Source organism: Prenolepis imparis, unplaced genomic scaffold, assembly GCF_030444845.1.
Source record: "Prenolepis imparis isolate NDT839.2.m4 unplaced genomic scaffold, iyPreImpa1.0 SCAF_5, whole genome shotgun sequence".
Lineage (NCBI taxonomy): Eukaryota > Metazoa > Arthropoda > Insecta > Hymenoptera > Formicidae > Prenolepis > Prenolepis imparis.
The window spans coordinates 9,546,857-9,570,185 of record NW_028141163.1 but is presented as its reverse complement, the minus strand read 5'-3'; the positions used below and the strand labels follow the sequence as shown (position 1 = coordinate 9,570,185).

General features: G+C 34.0%; 1 protein-coding gene across 10 annotated transcripts in view; it reads left to right on the top strand.

Annotated features, from left to right (window-relative positions):
* Fhos (Formin homology 2 domain containing) overlaps positions 1-23,329 on the top strand; it is a 164,656-nt gene that overhangs the window by 97,209 nt on the left and 44,118 nt on the right. Inside the window, exon 1 of one of the 10 annotated variants that reach the window (XM_083039231.1) lies at positions 15,024-15,195. The exons of the other annotated variants lie outside the window; for them this stretch is intronic. Within the exon in view, the coding sequence (XP_082895357.1) occupies positions 15,182-15,195 (14 nt within the window). The 5' untranslated portion in view covers positions 15,024-15,181. Of the gene's footprint in view, positions 1-15,023; positions 15,196-23,329 lie in introns of those variants that run through there. 10 annotated transcript variants of the gene reach the window in all.

The window sequence follows — 23,329 nt, the reverse complement described above, 5'->3', positions numbered from 1 at the left end:
ATTATTATTCGCTAAACATTTCTCTGATCTTGAAAATATGTGAAAGTATGAAATTTATATTACACATTTCTTAAAAGAAACACTTTTTATCCTGTAGTGCATCCAACGCGGCGATATTGACACGGTCGACAAATTCAAAATAAGTTGCTTTATTTGATCTTTTTCCTATCCTAAATCGCTATCTTGTAAGTTGCATAGCCGTGGACTTTTATTGGCAGGTACAAATTGACATACCGATTTTCATCTTCTTGATCACCAATCGTCGTCGTCGTCGTCGTCGTCTTCGTCGTCGTCATCTGCGTCATCATCATCATCCTCGTCGTCGCCGTCGTCGTTTCATGTCCAACACCGTCGCTATCGAGAGAGGTTGTTCCGTAAGTGGGCCACTCACCTAAATACTTTGTGGCAATCAAGACTTGCTCTTGAAGTATGGGATAGCGCGAGAGCGGAGGAAGGAGCGACAGGAGCAGATGAACGGGGAGAGCGACCGGACAAGATGAGAAACGGAGACAGGCAGAGAGGAAGACGGAGAAAGGAGAGGACTCGTCGCTCCTTGTCCGTCATCGGTCAGTCGTTCTTCAGGGTGCTCACGGTGCGCTTCCTCTCGCGGTGTCTCTCGCGATCGATCGAGGATGATTAGTCTGAGGGCGACCAGGCCGGGATCCCTTCGTCCTCCGCATTGTGGTAGGGAGTTTTGTCCCGTTTGCAGGTAATTTATGATTATCTCGGATAATCGTTCCAGCTGTGATCGTTCAATCGCATTTCGATAGCAAGACGGGGAGGGATATATATCGATTAGTCAATTTCATGCGCGCGTGAGAAGTTCCTTATCTAGCGTCTCTGTGTCTACGTTTATCATTAGATCTTGTGCTCCGGAAAAGAAGCTGACCGTATACATTCTCTCGCGTTCGCTGATTCTTCCGCGGGATTAGATTCAGTCACGAATCGCTTTTTATCCTCAAAGTAATTGTTAATGCAATTTGATGGCATTAAAACATTGAGACATAAATGTTCATTGATATCTATTTTAATTTTCAAACATAGTCAAACTCCACGAAAGTTTAATTTAGAGCACACGCACTTTGCATACGCTCGCTCATTATCGTGATTAATTATTGTAATTGCAGATTATTAATTCTCGCTAGTTTAAATTCATTATGCTGACCATATTACACGTGTTACGCGTATCTATAATGATGAAATTCATTTAGACGAGTCGATCAATTGTGCAAATCTAGCGTGTTCTGCATGAATTTGACAGCGCGTGTTTAGGGGTTGTCTTTCGGTCAAATTTCGCAACTTCGGTGGGCCCGCGTAATCGAGCCTGGCGTAACCGGCTATTCAGCTTACACTTTAATGCACGTTTCGACTGGGAAGAAGACATAAGAGTCGGATGATCGATTGTTAAGTGGCGTGCACCGTAAACGAGCGGAGAGCTCGTTGGGACATGATACGCGCATGCTATACGAAGAGTCCGGAGGAAAGTGCACGAAACCGTGTCAAGAGCGCGCTTCAGAAATAATTAGTTTGCCCGTCATTAGAAAAAGATTTATCGAGGCGGTGCGCGGAGGTCTCGCGGCTTCCCACACTTCGTCTTCGTCTTCGACTTCACGAGATACGCTTGCGCGACGGGGAGAATCTGTCGGATCGGTGACCCGATCGATTTTGCGGTCAGCACTTGCATATCTCGCCAACCACCCTGTTGCATTAGCGAGTCGATTGACTGTCGGAAGTCTATTCTTTTCATTTTTACCTTCTCTTTTTTTTTCGCTTTTTCTCTCACACGTATACACACATTTATGTCGAAGAATTTATGACAAATTTCACGATTTTATGTATAAATCATAGAATAAGATTCAATTATATTACTAATATAGAGATTTCCACTTCAAAAGTCGCGTATTTTTTCCAAATTGCAAATGTCAAAGATAAAAAAAATTTTTAATATTTTATATTTCAAACATTTCAATTCTTAAAAAAAAAATTGTTAGAGTATTAGAAATTGACAGCTATTGATAAATCCGATATAAAACTTGTAAATAGAAAATAACATGTTTTTTTTGCTAGATTTTAATTAATTTTTCTTTGACAAAAATTGAAACTATTTTTTTTAAAGATTTTAAAATGAAAACCAAACATATTGAAATGAATTACGATTTGTTATACAATTATTTTTAGACATTTTAAATGTTGATTTTATTGTTTTTGAAAATTTAAATAGTTAAAATCACTAGCTACATTTCTATCTTAATTATATATTTATGAATTACAGTGATAAATTAAAATTTACGTAAAATTTATATGAACTGTGTTAATGATTAATGTGTATTCTTAAGAACATTTTTCATGTGTGTGTTTTGACTGTATTACATATTTGTACATTAAAATTTTTCTCTCTCTCTTCTTTCTAATATTTTCTTTTTGAATTGATAACGTGTTAAAATATTTAATTAAAACATATGTAAGTTTTGAATCGAATTAAATGTCAATTATACAGCGAGGAAATGAAAGAAGAACAGAGATGAATACACAGAAATGTTTTATATTGCGTTACAATGAAACAGACTTATCCTAGATAGTAATTAGTTAATTTGCTTTATGATAATTAGAAGCTTGTCGTTGCATGCACACACAGATTTATCTTCTTGTGTAATTTCAAGAATTTCTAAAATATTTTACAATGTATATTCAATTTTTTCATGTAAAAAAAACGCAGCTTAGATAACCTGCTTCAAAGAAAGGATTTAAATGCCAAATTTGTGACGCATGCAATCGACAATACAATGACAGCTTACTCGCAGTCACGAGATCTTCTATCTTTCGGCTTGCAGTAATCGATTCTCATTACTGCCACTTGAAACGATTTACGTGGATTTAATTTATCTAAAAATATACATTCACTGATGCATCTACAGGCACGAGAGATACGCAAAGTGGCATGATTACGATTGCACCGGATAGTTTCAGCTCGTAAAGTAGCGGCGCGAGGAAAGGTTTCGTTGAAAACCTGAGAATTATTCTTCCCCGATTAGTACTTAATACGTTTCCATAGCGGCTTCCGCAATCATTATCTCTATGATCTCGCATCATCAATCAGCCTCGCTGGCTACCGCGTGTTTCATGCTTGTCGGCGACCCTCACGCGTATAAATCTGTAAGGAGTTAGGATATTTACATCGACACACACACGACACGCACCATTTGCTTTTATCGTAAACAAGCGAAACTAAAAGCATCAAGTATTACATGTAATTGCCTCTCGTAATTACATTAATATCGCCTTCTAAATTATCAATTTCTTTAACAAAAAAAATTTTGAACCTGATAAGATATATTAACTTGCGATTTTAAATTAATGAAACACAGATTAGTAATATTTTATATAAACACTAATTTTATATAAATACTAAATATAACTTCTCTCAGAGACACAAAGAGAAAGCGAGAGAGAGAGAGAGAGAGGGAAGGAGTATTAATTTTCCATCATGTATTTTTTTTTAATATTATGTTTTCTAATTTATAATATATATTGAATTAAAGTTCAATATACATATATTATTTATTGAATTATTTTATTTAAAGTATTTTACGCGACAGCGCGTTCAATCTTCGCCATCGTCAATGTTTTTCACTTGTGGATTAGTGCGGTGTCGATCTTCTTCGTCGGCGCGTCAAAGTCTCCAAGAAACCAGGTTGTGCGAAAGAAATGTCGGCGGCGGTCGATGAATAAATCGTGTGGCGACGATCGCTTTTTGCGACTTGGTGAGCTCGAGTCTGCTTTTGTTAGCTTGTTCGACGGAAATCGCCTCGAACGTCTTAACGAAGTCTCTTTTACAACTTCCCATCTTCTCGCAGTCGCTTTTTCTTATTGTAAAGAAAAGCTTTGTTGACTATTTCCTAAAATACTATTTTTTTTAAATTAAAATTTATCGCTATATTATGTTGATATATATTGGAGAAATTAGGAGGTATTGAATTCTTATCAGGTTTTTAAATATTTTTTTACATTTTTATGTTAATTTTTATATTAATTTTTTAATCTTAATTTTTTGTGTTGATCCTGCACAATTCCTGATAATAATGTCCTAGCCAATTCATGTAAAGAAAAATGCAACGCGCGATTGGATTTGCAAAAAGATTTATTAACGATTAAGGGAACTTTGATCTTTTTGCTCGTTCATCTCGACGTTATATATATGTTGTTCCAATATCAGGTCGACGTAACGGGAGCAGCACTAAATGTTTCTGTTCCTTCTCTGGGCAGCAGGAAGAAGTGTCTGTTAGTTGTATTCACAAAGTATCGAAGAGAAATGGCAGAGGAAGAAGATACATCAGAGATGAAATGAGAATAGGATGATAGTAAAGCTGGAGAGAGAAAGTAAAAGATAGATGTAGACAAAGAAGAAACGATTATAATTTATTACGACAATATATTTAAAATCTTTGCCGGAATATAATGGATATACATATAAAGCAAAAAATAATTTAGAATAGTCAGATTCAAACCAAATATCTAATGATAAAAAGGAATGAGAAAGACATGAAAAAGCAAAGGAGATAAATATTCGATCTTTTTTTATTATATTTTTTATCAATAAATTCCTTAATCAATTTAGAGTTATTTTATTCAGCACAAAATTTGATTGATCGCTATTTGTTCTCACAATCTCTCTTTTAATATCCGACTGGAGATATCGTTATTAAAGTTTAAACTGAAATCGTGAAAAGTTTATTTCCGCTATTGCAATTTACTTTGCTAAAGATCTTTCAAATTTTTTTTTCATCGTATTTATAGTTAATGAAAAACTTTTGACATCTTGTTGATATTTTCATTAAAAAAATCTTTCTATTCTAAATCGATTAAAAAATTCGTAGATAGGAAATGCGATAAACAGAGTACAAGTGGAATGTACTTTAAACTGAAATTAAATTCGTGGAGCATGTCACAGATTTACAAATTAGATAATTTATATAAAGTGCAAAATAATGAAACTAACACAAAAATATGAAGAAAAATTAGAGAGAAATCGATTTCCTACAACTGTACACAACACACACACACACACACACACACACATATTATATATATATATATATACAGATACGTGAGACTATGATTCTATGATCTTCTTTGAATGTCTGCTATCGTACAGCATCTGCTCTCGTTTCTCTCATGGAAATATTCTTACACGTGTCACACGGACAGAGCGACGCTGAAAACCGGCCGCTCGTCTGCCTTTTTCGTCTTCGTCTTCGTCTTCATCATCTTCGTCATCTGCATCTCGGCCGGCTCATGTGCGCGAAAATATATTTCCTAGAGGCTCGCGGACTTCGCTGCTGGTTGCACCAGTTTTCATTCACGATGCCTCCGCCATACTTTCACGAGATTAAACTGGTTTTCGCGAACGATCCACGTATATATGTATATATACGCAGATTCGTATATAGGCATGCTCAATGGCAAGTGTTGGTCATATACAGAGTATTTGATAATTGGTAGCTCAATTGGATAATATACAATTCCTTCTAATTTTATATATAAATAGTTACAGTCAAATTTTATTGCATATCGAAAAACTCCGCTCTAAAAAATTACTTTTAAGCAGATACGCGTTTGTGTGAAAGCTTTATCATCGAAAACTGTCCTCAGAAAACAAAATTCTATCAGCCAATTCAATTTTCTCTATTTCGCCTTTTCCGCGAAACATTGAAAAGAATATTTCAATAAATAAAATTATTCAATTTTCAAGTGTTGATGAAATATTTTATTTATTTAAATATTTTTTTTAACGTTTCTCTCTTGGAAAGCGAAGTAGAGAAAACTGGATTAGATCCGACAGAACCTTGTTTTCTGAGAAGAATTTTCGCTGATGAAACTTTCACACAAACGCTGTTTAAGAGCAATTTTTTTTAATATAGTGAAGTTTTTAGATGTGCAATAAATTTTGATTGTAACTACTTGTAAGATGACAAGGAATATATATTACACATGTAGCTTGAAGTTTTCACTCTATTTCAAGACAACACTATGTAAAGTTCGTTCGTTTCGTTCTAGGTGTAAAATATACGAATGTATAACCCATCAAACGGGTAAATAAGCGTTACGTGAATCGGCTCTAGTAATAAATCGACGTTTTCGGAAAAAAAACGCGGGGATGTAGGTTAACACGTTAACACCTATCGTGCAAGACGATGCTTCTCTCGCTTTTACTTGGCCCAGGAGCGCGTTAGCCGAATGATTAATCACTCCCGCGTATAAAGTTTCTTAATTATACCAGCTGCCAGATGCTTTATTTCGCCTTGTTGCAAATGCGGTTTACTACTATGTATCGGAATTTATATTAGCAACGGCGTTAAGAGCGGAAGAGTAAAAGCCTACATATGCATATATATATATATATATATATATATATATATATATAAAATGAGAAGAGAGGAGAAGAATGTATATAAAAATACAGGCTCGTAATCACGCCCTATATATTTATAATAGAACTAAATGCGACTGTCTGGATATCATTCTGTGATTAAATTGATCGCAAATAAGGCAGATATAAATAGCTGATCGGATCTATAATATATATTAAACTGATATTATGTTTGCGTGTCACTTGTATTCACTCTTGCTTGTTAATTCAATATACATATATTTGGTCATGCTGATTATACATAATAATTTATAACGTAATTAGAGAGATAATAGTATATGTATGTATGTTATTGATAAAACTATACTATTGCATAAAATTGTTTTTAAGAAGAAACACATTTTTTATTAAAAAAAAAAAAAAAGAATGGAGCAATCTGGCTTCCGTCATTTCTGACAAGCATATTTTCCCTGCATCTGCTGTATGATTTGTTATTGCGATTGAGAGAGAGTCATCGATTAAAAATATCGAGGAAATTTTCTTGCTGAATATATATCGATTGGAGGAGTCTCTCTCTCTTTCTCTGACAAGAGATCTGAAACTTTAGACACGAACAGATACCCGCGGCGATAAAACATGTTTCGTAGAATGAACGAGGTGATTTCCAGATAAATCGGTCGTTTTTGTGAAAATGGGTATTACGTACGTAGTAGAATGAATACTGCAGCCTTGTGAATTTTCGAGACGAAAACGCGCGGCGAAACCGATGCAAATAAAACGCCCACGCATCGGCAGCTACCTCGCAAACACGCCCGACGTGGCATCGTAAATATTTGAACGTCGAAGAGAGGCAAGAGTCGACTTATCGATGGATGCTGGCCATTTCCCAAATGCCCATTATTTTCCGCTATATTGCATTTTATTTAAAAAATCGTATATTCTTCCAAATTGCAAGTGTCAAAGATAAAAAAATACTGCTAATTTTAAACATTTGTATTCTTAAAAAAAGAAAAAAAAGTTGTTAGATTAAATTATTAGAAATTGAAAGCTATTGATAAATACGATGTAAAACTTGTAAATAGAAAATAACATCTTTTTATTAGATTTAAAAAAATTTTTTTTATGACAAAAATTGAAATTGCTTTTTATAAGTTTTTAAAATAATTTCTAGTTTTTTTTTGAATTGATAATGTGTTAAAATATTTAATTAAACATATGTAAATTTTAAGTCGCATTTAATGTAAATAATACGGCGAGGAAATGAAAGAGGAATGTTTTGGGATACTAATTAGCTTAATTTTAAACTCCGAACTTTGAGCGAACTGGAATTAACATTTTTTTTTCACGAACAAAGAAACGGTTCCGTTATTACGAAAGTCAGTAGCAAGAGTGGCACATCCTTAACCCGATTCTTACGAAACCGACATGCAATTGAATCGTGCCGGACGTATATTTCTTTCCTGCAAACGGGACTTTCATTGAGAGATAAAGGAGCAACAGACATATTTGTTTTTCTCTGGATGAAAAGAGAGAGAGATGAGAAGTTGTGTTGCCAATGTGAAGTATTAAATTCGAATATTGATCTTGCAAGCCTTTTTTTGTCTTTCTGTTTTCTCTTTCTTCATCTGTTTATCTCTGTCTAACAACTATCGTTCTTTTTCTTTCGCTCTTGAAGCTCACGTATTCTTCAAAGTGTGAAACTTTCTTAACATCAATCGGAGAATGTCTTAACCAAGCTACACATCGAGCCCATAAAAGTACCTTGCGTTACATGCAGATTCGTCCGACGTTTCTCACTGTCGTAAACAGTGCTTACACGAGCACCTAGCCACTGCATTGCGGCTGTAAGAAAAATGAAAATCTGTTAACACTGTCAACGTTGAATTTTTTACACTCACGTTTTTATTCTGCACCAAAGCATTTTGTATACTTTACGATAGTTACGATAGTTACATTAACATAAGTTTAAAGAAGCAGAAACATTATTTATATTTTTTTCCCAGAAACACAGAGATGCAGAAAGATATGAAATAAAATGGCAAATTCGAGTTAGTTAATTACAGTTAGTTAATTATATCGATTTTGATTATGTAATTTAAATCAAGTTTTTAAAAGATATTCTTTCTCCTAAAGTTAAAAATGATTTCTTCTGGAGAATTTAAATAGAGATAATTAAATAATTTAAATAGAGATAATTAAATAATTTAAATAGAGATAATTAAATAACTTTAAAGTTATTAAATGTGTCAGATGTAAGATTTTAATAAATTAAACTTCAGATACATAAACGATTAGCAAAGCTTTATTATTCAATGATTTAAAAAATTTATTTCTACATTAAAAAAAAATTATTAGAAATTGTATTAAAACTTTATTCACAAAATATTGAGTTCAAAAATAATAGAAATATGTTCATTAAAATCATTCGGATAAGTTGTCTGCAAATTTTATATGGAATGCATTTCTAAAATTTGGCGAGAACATAATGAAAATTATTATATTATCATATGCATGTATTGGAATCATGTTCATTGTTGCCATATTATTGTGCAATTATAATGATTTATATAATTATCTGATATGTAATTGTATAGTATAATATTAACATTCATATATTTTACGAAAAATAATATTCTAAGCGGAAACTATTAATTAATAATTACTCATGCTAAATAATCAATTTAACTATATATGTATAAAGTTTATTTCCACATATTTATAAAAATTATTACAAGACAAAAATTATTCTTAGTTTCTTTTGTTATACATGTAAAATACATTAATTTTTATAAAACTTATAGTTAACAATAGAGAGAATTTTTCATATTTTATTACTTACATATCAAAATATTAATTTACTCGCAGTTTACTTTATCAAAAAGAAACAAAAGTTATAAAAAAAATGTTTACAATTTTAAAATTATATTTAACTTCTCCATGTCGTATGATTAACAAATCCTGTGAAAATGAGAAAAAAAACCTTTAGAGAAAATACTTTTAAAATGTCCAGAGCTTTGTGTTTCGTCGTGAAAATCATGATAGAATGTAGAAGTTCCATTGTTAGATTCCTGTTTCTTTTCAGAACTCTAACCGTTATCATAGAAAGTTAGAGGAACCCTAATGTCCGCAGTGACTGTTTATTCGTACGCGATCATAATGAGCTTCTTGGAAATATTTTTCTTTACCACATCATGCGAACATTCATATCGGAGAAAGCTAAATTAATGTAAAAGATCATCAAGTGTGGACCAAAGAGAGAGACTCTGTCTCTCGTAGAAATACACGATGACAGTGAAGCATATGTCGTAATCTTTACATTAGTTTCTTTGTTAGCTTTGTCTTGATGAAATTTGTCTATTTTATTGCCATTGCATTAGACAACTAAATTCAATTAGAAATTACGTACGATTCTCTTAAATGAGAAAATCGTTAAAGTAAAATCTACACATTGACGTCAATAATTAATTAAATTGTCAAATTAAAATTTTGTTTGAAATTTAATTATCGACCAAAGGAACGTGTTATAAGAGTGAAATTGATAGAAATTTGATTAATAAAAAATTCTTTTATACTACAATTTCGCAATATATCAAAGCATCTGTCGTTAAAATAAATTCTATTCCTTTCTCAGTGAAATATTCATAACGATATAATAAAATTTATTAAAAATTGGATATAAAAGCAACATTAATTAATGATCTCGAGATGCAAAGTACAAAGGGTTAACAGATTCATCTGCGACGCACGTGCGTATGTTTCTCTCTTGTCCATCCTCGGTCTCTTACGGGGGGAGGGATGTCCTTTTTGACACCGTTCACATGTCCGGTGCTGTCTGTATGCACCGGAAGGAAGCGCCGAAGAAGCGACCGAAGTGCAAGACGCCGGCTGCATGCGGCGGCACGCCGCCAAGAATAGCGCTGCGTAGCAATGTCGGGAATGTCTGGAATCGTTCGTGAGAGTATGAACGGACTGTCCATCGCGAGGCAATGTCCATAGCGGAAAGCACGATCGAGAGAACCGGGTGGGCAGTAGCAGGATGCGAGAAATACTCGGCAGGCGAGGCACGTTCCTTCCGTTCGTTCATGGAAGACAGAATCGATACGTTTGCATTTCTATCGTTTGCTCGCATTTGTTATTAGTGTTGTTGGTTTATCAAGTGAAAAACGCGGGGGTATATATTAGATAAATATGTGGTGCCGCCAGTAATACAAATTTGAGTCAAATTTTTCTGTAATATAGGTAAAATTAATACATTTTTGCTACATAAAGCTTTTATGGCTATTTCTATGGCCAGCAAATGTGTAACTAAAGCGATTGCTCGACATGCGGTATTTTTTTTTCTCAAATCTTTTTTTTTATTTAACTTCCCAGACAGTATCATAAGACATCTTTAAGAAGCCTTTAAGACATCTTGTGATATGATATTTAAAAGACATCTTAAAGACATCTTAAAGGTGTATTTTGTCCTCCAATTTTGGACATGTTTTGATGTGGTTTCTTATAAAATTGATTTAATTAAGAAAATGAAAAAAGGCAAATAATATATCAAGACAATTTTTATTACGTAATATTCAGGGATAGTAAAAACATATTAAAAACAAATGTACGGAAAAAGAGAAGGATTAGTAGACAGTAATTTATAGTGCGAAGAGGATATCGATGAGCATGGATTACCGTGGCGGCGCGTGATTAATTGTCGCCGTATTAGTTACCGTTACGACGCAGCCGAACTCGATTAATTGCCTTGCCGTCGCGTCGCTATATTTTATAAGCCGCTGGGTAAGCGCCTTTTTAACGCGCCGCGAAGGGTAACATATGAGCGCGGATTAATTAACGATGAGTATCGACATCAAAGTTGCGAAAGTGGTCGCGGCTCGATTCGCTCGACGATAGCGTCGATCGTTTCCACGGACTGTCAAACGACGGACGACGCAAGTGTGAGTGACCCGCCAGTATAATAAGTTTGATATTAATGTGCGTTATCAAGACTGCGGACCTAGGGAATACCCAAGTTTCTTAACGCGGGAAAATGGCACGCGAGAGAGACGCAGATAAGGACATAGCGAAGTTGCTGATTTACCCGGCCCATTTGTGATCCTTAGAGAGTTCGGGTGAATTCGAAATTAACCGCGATCAAGACTTATCGATGTCATGACTCTTTGTTTCGCCGTTAAAAGCCACATTTGGATGCTTATTTAAAGCGCGGAATGAAATATAAATGATTATCAGTTGTAATAATTGATGGAATGCAATGAAGCGATAATGAAATAATTATTTTTGCAGAAAGAAGTTGTATCTCTCGTTATCGTAAAAATTTAATTCTACTCTCTTTTGGCATATAATTGTCTTTTGTTATTCTTTAATTTATTAAATACATTTTCTCTAGTGCAAACATTAAATCTTCTAATACATACAATACTATATATGTAATGAGGACATTTTTTTTATAGATAATATTTTTAAGAATAGTTGTGGAAATTATCTTTCGCAGACTTTTTAGTTTATTTAAAAATATTAATTTAAAAATATTTTAATATATTATTTAAAAAAAAAAAAATATATATATATTAAAATAGGATCATTTAAAATTATTTATTTGCTTAGGAGAAGCAGATAATTGCCTTCACTCATTATATCGCGAGTTTCATTCATTGAACGCGAAGCGTAAAAGACATAAAAAGTCACTCTCATACTCGTACAAAACTCGCCGGCAGAATCTCATTGTCTCTCCGTCCGTACTTGCTAAAACCTCCTGAAAGCGAAACCTCGTTTTCTCGACCTGCATTGCCAGGTTCTTAGTATTCTGAATCGGTTTCGAGGCAGTCGTAAAGAGAATTGCTAGCAGAGTCGGCTCGGCTCTCATCACGAACAAAAACGTCCCGAAATTCGTCTGCCTCCTCCTCGTCACGTTCGTGTATGAATTACAAGAGCCGAAGATAAGGCCGTAACGAAGCGAACGACCGCGGTCATTTGTAATCGTTAAGAGTTTCGATGAACGAGCGATCCGCGAGGCCTCGAGGCTTTTCCATCTTTTAACTCTAACCGCTGCGTGATCGTTCACGAGATCGTTCTCTTCTCTTCTTTGCACGCGAGAAATGCTGCTTTATAAAGCAGAATATTTTCGCTCGCTTCAATCATCTAAAATTAATCATACATCCAGCGACCCAAGTGCAAATAATGACGTTTCATTAACCTTTTTATCAATTTTCAAAATTAATTCTATAATTTTCTACGATGAAATGTTTATTACGAGGAATATGTAAAATCCACCGGAGATAATTAACGAGCCAAAATTCTCGTTCTAGAGTTGATGTTCTTCCCCAGCGCACTTTGTAGTCCGCTAGCTTTCCCCGACTATGTTTCCTCCCGAAGCGAGTAACCGAGGTGGTTACCGCGATAGTGGTAGTTCCGGGCGAATCATCCGTCTGCAACAGAAACCCCGAGATATGTATCTTCCCACCTTGGCTAACAACCGGAGATTAACGAGTTGCTTTATCCGTCGACGTACACCCTCGCGCCGCAGAAATAAACGTACTCTTTTTTCGCGGGATAAGAATGGAGGATAGCATCATCTAGTCTGGAAAGAGTTCTTGGGACGAACAGACAGCGTTAATCGTACCTGTGAAAATAACATAGCTTCTTCGAAAATGATGTTGCGTTACTATGCGATCATCGGCGAAGATTGCAATATTTTACTTCACGAGAAGGAGAAAATTTACAGATCATTATTATTATTATTATTAAAATTATTATTATGCAGTTCGTATCACATGATACAACGCTATTTATTAATATTAATAGGCAATTATTATTATTAAAATTTTTTCGATTTTTTATTTTAAATAATATACATATTACAAAATATTCTTCTTAGGCTATTCTTAGCAAATCCGACCCAAGTTTTTCTGAGCGGTTGCAATTGCGACCGACCATGAATTTGCACCGGCATCATGCTTGCGTGAATCCGAGTCCTTTTAGTTGCTGAGATCTTTTATGGCCAATCGGTGTTGGATCGGTGGTGATCTTGAATGAAAAAGCGAAATCGTTGGGAAGGTGGACTGAGCAATCGCTCGACCTTGACGTGCCCTAAGGGACCTGCAGTAAAATTGCGTGCGTAATTACCGGAGCGTGTACGCCCCTTGCATATATCTACGTTAAGTAAATTAAACGCTAGCACACATCGATCGCGCATGTACTACTGAACTTAAATACAGTAGGTCCCTGTTTTTCCACAAATCTGGAGTATGTTAATAAGCCGTTTTAGCTAGCGCGCTTATACTATATATTACGATCAAACATGTAGATGTACACTGTTGTTCAGAGAAATAAGTAGAAATTTGATGGATTTAATTTTTTTTCAGTAATCAGAATAATTATAATTATGGAATAAAGTTATTTTTACGTATTTTTTTTGCTGAATTTGGAATTGATATGACTAACAAAATGGGACTTCATAATTATACAGTTTTTTGTCGTTAAATTAATAATAAACGATTTGAAATTTATCAAATTTTACGAAGTAAGCTTTGTTTTTTATTTTTGCCAAAGCTTTATTCTTTAATTTTGTTAAAGAATCTATAGATAAACAAAAGTGAAGAATCTATACTTGAAATTGAATTTCATTGAAATGAAAATTAGAAAGTATTGGAAATTAGAAAGTCTTTAATTCAAATACAATCGGATATCGTTGACTGAATTTTTTCTCGTACACTTTAGAAATATATTGCATTGAAATATTGCATTGAAATATAATCGGAATCACAAGGCAGATGCTGTGGAACACGCTTGCATTAGACTCTTTCTTTTTTTCTCTCTTCATCGAAAAATCTTTGTGCATAATAAGACAATACTCTCGCAGTGCGTTTCAAATGTACGATTGTGAATACACGCGGCACAATCAAAACCCAAAAGAAAAACAGCCATTTGCTCATGCGATTCATCTTGTAGTCACTGACTCGGTCTTCGCATATCTGCACTGATACAGGGAACACGCCACTGCATTGTCGTGATTTTTTATTCTCCTCTCGAGATACAGTAATCTTCATAAATTCGAAGGTCCATATTCTCTATAAATTAAATATCACTTAATGAGCTGATAACGCAAATACGTGTAATTTTTAAATAAAAATAAGAATAAAATTGATTGCTGATAAAAAATAAAAATAATCTTTCGCGTGATGAAATGACATAGAAACATGATGCTGATGAAAAAAAAATTTTATTAGAAGGATTCCAATGATTAATTATTCTTCGAAGAATTGTTATCTAACGATTTTTCTCGAAAGGATTAAAATTTCCATTAATGAACTATCGATCCTTTGTACTTTGTTAGAAGAACTACTAATTTACGTAGCCAAAATGATTATTTGAATTCTCATTAAAAGTAAAATTTCGACGAATTGCGAATGGTATTATAAAAGATAAACCCTACATATACGCATGCATATTTCTGTTATGTGACGAGATGTGTATGTGTCGGCACTGGATGAAGGCGAATATATTACATGTACCACAAGTATATACATATACATTTATGCGAGTGTATGCATCACACGGGCAAATAGCGACCACTCAGCGTTTTGATCTCCCACTAGTTTCTATTGTGGCGAACGCTGGGGACCAAGCGGCAAGAAGCCATTCTGGTATCAGCCCCAGTCGTTGCTTAGACCCCGACACCGTCGTGAGCGTTTCTCAAGTCTCGTCTTCGACACGGGCTGGTGCTCTCTTAACGCGTTCGCGAGATCGAAAGTGAGATCGAGCTGAGTGCATCGTCGGTTCCAGATTATTGCGGTGATATGACATTGCGACAACGTGATGCCGCCAGATTGGTAAATATCGATCGAATTGTTGCCTTCAGATTCGCAGCGATTAAATAAGGAATTCTTTATAATCATCGATTCTCACATCTGTTGAAAATTAAGTGCGAAATACTTGTTCAAGATTTAATAATTAATCTTTATATAATAAATGGTAAAATACATATGTAATTGATGCTAATGATAAATTTAATATAGCTATCATAAAATATTTTATTTTGATTACGTACAAGATACTGCATTTAGATTTTCTTTCTATTCTTTATACGTAGATTTTATTAAAAGAAACATAAGAACCTAACCTTCTCCTCAAGAACATTCTTTGTTTATTTAGCTAAAGATATTATTTATATTTTACTAAATTCTTTTTATTTGGTTGTGAGACAAAAAAAAAAGAATAACAGAAAATAAGCGAATTACAGATGTCAGCATTTATGTTATTTTTTATTTTTTATTCTTTTTAAATTTTTAAATAAAAATTGATCATAAAAATTAATATAAATTTGGCGAATAAATTATTATGACCTTGCACTAAGAAGTATTGGATTTTATACGATGATATATTAGATGATATATTGGAGGTGCTATTTATTGAAGTGGAATATCGAATAGTTCAAAAATTTGTAGCAAATGTGAATTCGTGTGCTGTGACCTAGAAGTATAATAACTGGATATGCCTGGGGAAATTTAAAGGAAATGTATATTTGCAGAGACATATATTATTTTTATATGTATTTCTTAAAAATAAAGATATACAATATAAAATAATGTATTGATCTTCCAATTAATATATTCTAACCAATTCTCGCATTGAAAGAATTAGAATTTGAAGTGCTGTGAGTTTTATTTTAATATTATTATTTTTTATTTTCTTCTAATTTGGAAAAAAAAAGAAATACTGTAGAGAAAAAAGAGAGAGAGAAGCAATTGCTCGAAGATCATTGCAAAAGGGAGAATTTTTTTCTCAGCGTTAGTTATGTAAAAAGGCATGTTTGAGATGATTCGACGCCTCGAACGTGCATCTGCATGAGATGCAACAGGTGCAACGCGTTCGGGGGTGCATTTGAATAATTGGGACGTATGAGCGCGCATGAGCTGGCTCGTATCGCTCCGGAGTATCTCGGCAAGATCGATCGCAGTGAATTCAGGATGAATTCAGTTTACGGTCGCACTCGCCGTATTTTTTTGTTAATGCAGTTGTATACGGCGTGCGCGTCAATAACACGCTACTTTTCATGTAGGAAGAATAGAATAGGATAGGAGAAACGGTATATCGTCGTAGGAACTTTATCAAGAATGATATCTTATCTTATGGTTAGAGAAACATAAAGTACAAATGCTCGTGTATATATATTTGCATATAAATACATACATATTCATACTGGATGTCGCGCCAAACTGGACAATCTTAAGTGACACAGTTTAATACATGCGTTACGTCGAAAAACACGATAATTTTTAAGAATATGATAATATTTCGCATTACCATGCTAATTTCAGGAATATGACGGAAGTTGCCATCTTTTTAGTTGGGATACGTTTAATTTTGACGTATGATTTATAAAATTTTTTGTATAACTTTCGACATTTGTAGTATTCATGTTTACAATCTTAAAGTCAAATTATAAATCACACAATCATTTGAAAATAATTATTGAATCCTATTTATATTTGATATTTGACAAAAATTTATAACATTTTATTTTCATTTATCCTGCTTGCATTTATTTAACATCTTTAGTCAGTTAATAGAATTAAATTTTTTTTGTAGAATCAATTTTTATTGTAAAAGCCGCTAATTATCTACAACTATTACTACGTGTAACGAAGGTTACAGGATATCCGAAAAACTTTCCCTTTTGCGATTTCCTCTATTAGAATTCTAAAGGAGTCGATCTTGATTTCGTAAGAACTCACATCCTTCTCATCCAGATACGCGTCCGAGATATCACATTAGACTTTGATTCAAGATATTATGTACTAGTTGATCCCTCTTACTCTGTATTTCTCACGCCTGAATACGATATTAATAATTCATTATACCATATTCATGTTCCTAACGGACTTTTATGTGACTATTTCTGGTTTTGATTCCACAATTAACCAGTCAGCAGACGTCCTATTTTATTTTACATGTATTTTTCTAGCACATCTCATTTATAAACCTTGCTACTTAAAAATAAAAATAAATATCAGATGAGAATGAAGAATGACTCTTCTCTGTCTTTGATTGATATTATGTGAACAGTCTAATGTGCATTTGACCAAGAAGGACATAACGTGATTATTGAAAGTTTCATGTCATCTAATGGCGCTTAAGATGGTAACTTTCTGTAAGATGTAATTTGCATTCTGATGCATTGCCTATACTTCTTTAGAATATATATATAATTCATCACGGTTTAAAAAAAACCTTTTTTTTATATTATTGTTAGACTATTTTTCTATAGATGTAATTTTTTTCAAAGATGGAGAGTCATGTGGTAAGCGACAACAAAAGCCGAATGTAATCGGAGTTAGTAACACGTTGATTCCCTTGAAACGTACTCGTGAATCTCGTTCATGATTCGATGACATTCCGCGGCGATTGTCGGCCCCTTGACTTTCACTCCCGCGCGTTTCGTCGATCGTTTGTGTCCGAGGCACGATCATAAGCCGTGACTCGGCCGTTTCCAGGAGGTGAAGGCAGGAAGGGAATGAGCCGCTCGTTTCCTTCGGGTTCATTGAATCCTCCCGAGTATTCCGATACTTGCCAATACTCGCGCGATGCAATGTCCTAGAAACGTATTGTCACACGAATCGATCGATCATCGATCACCTTTGACCACACCTCGAAGAGCGAGCTTGATGCATGCAGCTTCTCTTATCTTTTAAGATTATGGACAATGCTGGTGATATACAAATTGCAATAATTTCTATATATTTAATGTGACATTGCTACATTAAATATGTCACATATAGTACGTTTAATATTAGTTTCATATATTAATTTCAATTTCAAGTTCGAACTTTAGATTATTGAATCTTTTGTTTAAGCTAAATCTTTTGTTTATGCTAAATTTCGATCTTGTTCTTTATAATTCATTTGAGAAGTAGATACTTTGTTTTGCAAAAATTTAAATCAGAATATTATAAAATTATATAACATTGAAGATTGAAAGCTTTTCTAATTAAATTATACGGATGCAGATAACAAGCTTTTCTAATTAAATTATACGGATGCAGATAACAAGCAATTATTATTATTGAATTAATTTTAAATAGTATTATTTAAGAAAAAAATTTGATGTCGATTAGTGTGATGCATATAAAATATTAATTTAAAAAAGGGGCTTTTGAAACTAATTTAAAATTATTAGTGTCATATATATTTATATTCTATAATAAAATCGATTAGGAATCGTGCCATGAATGTCATTATTAATCATAAAAAAAAAATATCAATTTAAAATCAAATAAATCGTCATTGAGATTTTGCTGATCAATCGTGCGTAAAATATATTGGCAAATAAAAGTCTGAATATGATTAATATGACAAATTCAAATACATAACTGTATAATTAACGTTATATATATCTTTGATATAAAATGGTACATATACATTTAGTATTAATGCATAAAATTAATTTTTGTTTTATGACAGAAACGATAATTATATAAATGATAATTTTTCTACTTGGTTATAAATAAAATCTACAGTAAAAAGGAAGCTATTATTTTATATGCCAAAAGCAATTTGGCACTGCAGATTAAATAAGTTTGAACGAATTAAGCTTTAAATGTAAATAGGAAAAAATTTATTTAGCAAATTTTAATTTTAAATTGACAAAATTTATATTCGTAGAAATTTATTTAATTACTAAAATTGTTTAACATTGTAGAACAAAAAGCGCTACACAAATATAATTATCATTGAATTCTCGTTTCGAAAGGAATGACTCCAACTTTATTGAAGAGATTGTAATCGGAAAGATTTTATGCTATTCTCTAGAATATTTCTTTTTTTGTATTTTTAGCAGTTTCTCTTTAATGAATAAGCCGAATGTCTGCTTATTGCTATTCGAGAGGTGTTTTTTGCCGAGGGCAATTTCATTCTTGTACGACGTTGCTCGTCATGAACGCTAAATTCTTCATTCGATTTCTATCATGTTGGGGAATGTATTGACTTAATTTAGACGTCGTTTCCATTAGCGGTGGCAATTCTCTCTCTTTCTTTCTTTCTCTCTCGAAGCGCTAATTAGCTTCGCGATCCCAGAAAGCTACGAAAATCGCGAACGCTCGGGCAAGTTGGTTTTGCTCGGTTTAGCACGATTCACACGCACACAAAAAGAATCGCAGAACGTAGAACGTCGCACATTCCCCGTTTATGATCTCGCGTGTGTGTTCGTTCGATTTAAATACTGGCGAACCAATTAGGGGGGTTAATTCCTAAGTGATTTATGATCTCGACCGAGGGGGAGTGGGACCTGACCTTAAGCGTCGTCTCTCTAGGATCGTTACGCAATCGCCGACGAGCTTTATTTGTACAACCGTTAATCGACCAACACGCGCGCACTTTATACGCTCATCCCTTCCGTACAGTGACCTCGGTGGATATGTCGGAATATATTAGCTGGCCGGGTGCTCGTTAACTGCGGACGATGTTTTACACCGAGGGGAAAAGATCGGCGTAAATTTCATATAGGTTGTATTTTAAACTTTATTTACCTTACATGATTTGTGGGAGCGAGAAGATGTAAAATCGATTTTTGTAGGAGCTGAGAAATTAAATCTGACAGATTTTTATGTACACTTAAAGAATAAAATAATAAAATAAATATGACGACGTTATTGCGATTAAAATTAGATATATCACATTACCTACATATTACATCATTTTAATGTGCAATAATAGCAAAATTCAGGTGAGGTTATTGACAAAAATAAACAATATTCATATTTCTCTGTTAGTTTTGTCTTCTCATAGTTTTGACAGACCGCCAAAAATTTTTCGCATATCGGAAAATTACCCCAAAAAATCTTTTTCCGCTAAATCACCCCTAGTGACACTAATCGCTTCAGCCAATTGTCGTGAAATAACTTTCTTCTCGCGTTGCGACTCTCGATTACGCTTTGCGGCTAGATGCGCTTCCGTTCTCTCAAAGTCCATGAATCGTCTCTTTCTTGGCAAGTTTTAGCAGCGACTTTATTTCGTTCTTGCATAACTTTGCAAGGGAAGCACTCATCGGCCTGTGTACTTGAAAACTCACTCGAAGATAGCCTCGCACACGCGCATCGCAATCGTTTCGCAATCGCTCTTGCTGACTGAGAGCGGCCTCGTGATCAGCTGTGCAAGCCGTCAGAAGACGACGGGATCGTTCGATTCTCTCTCGTCTGTGCAGGATCGAGGTACTTATAACGAAACGGGGAGGTCGCGACGGGTTAATATCGATCGGCTCGTTCTCCTCTTAGTCAGCCGGATCTAGGTGGATCTCGATATCATTAATCTTCATCGCGATCCACGAATTTCACGTCGAGAATGGCACGATAGTTTGTCCGGAATCAAAATGAACCTCGTTTTCACAAAAACGGACGATGAATTTCTGCTTTCAAAATATATCATCGAGGACAAAATAATTTCCGAATTCTGATAGGTATAATGTTGTTCATAAATATATATTTATTATATAGATTTTTATTCTTATTATAAAATTTTATTGATGTTTTAACACATTTCGATACAATATTTCGACATTTTATTTAATTTATACATATATAAACTTTAATATTTTATCGATATTCTTCAATGATAATAATTAATCTAGAGAAATTCTTATAACACTGTAACATGATATACGTTTATGGAGAGTGTATTACAGAGATTCAATATATCTCTTTTAGAGAGGAAATTTATATTTGCATTATATAATCAATTAAAACTCCCGTACATCGTACATTAATGAAAGATTAACACAAGTCAGTTCAAGTTCTCTTCCCGTTCGCGCAAACTTCTCAACACGAACATCTTTAATTTCATGCTCGATCGAGGCGCTGGAGATTTCTCGACGTACTTTCCTCCGTGTTCCGTAACTTTGCCCCGCACAAACTTCTGAATTAAACAGCGCGTGAGTAAAAGACGAGAAGTATCGATAACAGATATTGGAAACAACTTCGCCGACCATCAGTGCGTCGTTTGCCAATTGAAAAACTGTCGGCCGAAGTTATCGCGTTTAAAGGAAACGGCCATTTCGCTCTCTTCACCCTCGTCCGAGGGAATCACGATTAATGCGCCATTAAGAGAGATTGGAAATACTTTCGAGAGAACCCGGGGAGACTTTCGTCGCCCAATGGACGACCAAGTTTTCTCGGAGCGTTCACGCCGTCCAGGATTTTGCATTCCATTTGCCGGGAACGTTACTACGGCTTCGCCTCTCGCTTCTCCCGAGGGTGCACTTGTTCCTGGCAACCTAACAGTAGCCACGCCACGAAGGTAAATCGCATTTGCATGAGAGTTTCTCCGGCCTTTCTCAGGTAGATTTCGGCGACCTCCCGCGCTCTGTTGTGATACCGCTTGTTGTTTCCCCGAGAAAGTTACAATGTCCATTTTGAAAAGACACTTCACTCTCATGCATGCGAAAATATTGATGGATCGAACACTTTACTATGTAATTGATAAAAATCAAATATATACATATATAAAAATCTAATTCATATAAATACATACAGATGAGATTCTGTCCTCGAGTTTCTTTGAATTTTAGAATATTTTAATTTCTTCCTTTAAATAGAAATAAAATTTCAAATTATCAATGTATTTATAAAATGCCATTTTTGATTATTTCTACAGTTAAACAATATTTTTAAAAAAATATGATAAAGTTTTGACACAAAAATTACGTTCCCTTAAATTTTTTAAGCAAGCGTTTAATCGACATGATGTAGATCGACGAATCGTAAGAACGAAAGATTTTTACGACATTTCAAAGTACATATTTCGACAACCGTTTTATGAATTACGCTATTACACTCCTATGAAAGGAATTATCGCGAATCGGTCGGGGCAGAAGATAGTGGCTGGATGTTTACGAGAAAACAGAATACACGCGCATCCGGCCGATATTACCCGGCATTGAACTTGGCCCCATGCCTGAAACTTTTTAATTTATTCGTGCAACCTCCGCTTTTGGAGTTTGTTAACCCTTCGCGGTCGTTGCCACTGGAACATCGTCGCGTTGCGGCGGCTCTACTTGTTTTGCCTGTCTGGTGATATATCATTCAACGCGGTGCATCGAGCAGACTGTTCTCAAACGAGCGTTTTCATTAATGTATAGAGTTAGAAAGGGAGGAAAAATCACGTATCAGTAATATTTCTCCGATAATATTTCAGACAGTCTTAATGTTAATGAAATTTTTGAATTTTTAAATTGCATTTTATTGGATATGATATCGCCTAATGAATCTTAATGTGACTATTACTTGCTTGCATAATTTAATTCTATGAAGGGTTAATAGTGGAACATTATCGTAAATGCTTTTATCAATTAGCTTTCCTTACACATATTTTACGATATTAACTCTACATGCAATTTTACTTGTTTTATAAGTAAAACATAATAAAAAATGTTTCATATATTATTATATATATAATTATTTTATATAATTATGCACAGATATCCATTAGAATTATTTTTTGAATTAATTCTTAGCTTGTTATTTATATTTTACGAAATAATATATTTCAATAAAAATTTTTAAAATTTATTTTTATAATATTTGATAATTTATCACAAAACGCAATGCACTTAAATGCATGGAACTGTGGTCAAATATATTTCATTATTAAAATTAAATATCTTTTTAATTATTTTTATATTTTGTAAAAGTTTAAAGGCAATATAATTATTTGTCCTAATTTTGCTTTTTGTAACACAATATTTAATGTTACATATACCGAATGTATTCGAATTTAAATCGAATTGTTGCATTACAAATCCTGTTGCGCTCTATATTCCTGCCCTTTGTAGGTATTCAAAAGAGGTCGTCTCGTTGTAACATACTGCTACTGCCGCCATTATTCGTGAGAAATTCAGGGCGCGTAATCGCATTCTGCCACCCTCATTTAACGAGCGGAAACATTATTAACAAGTGTATACCGGATTTTTTTTTA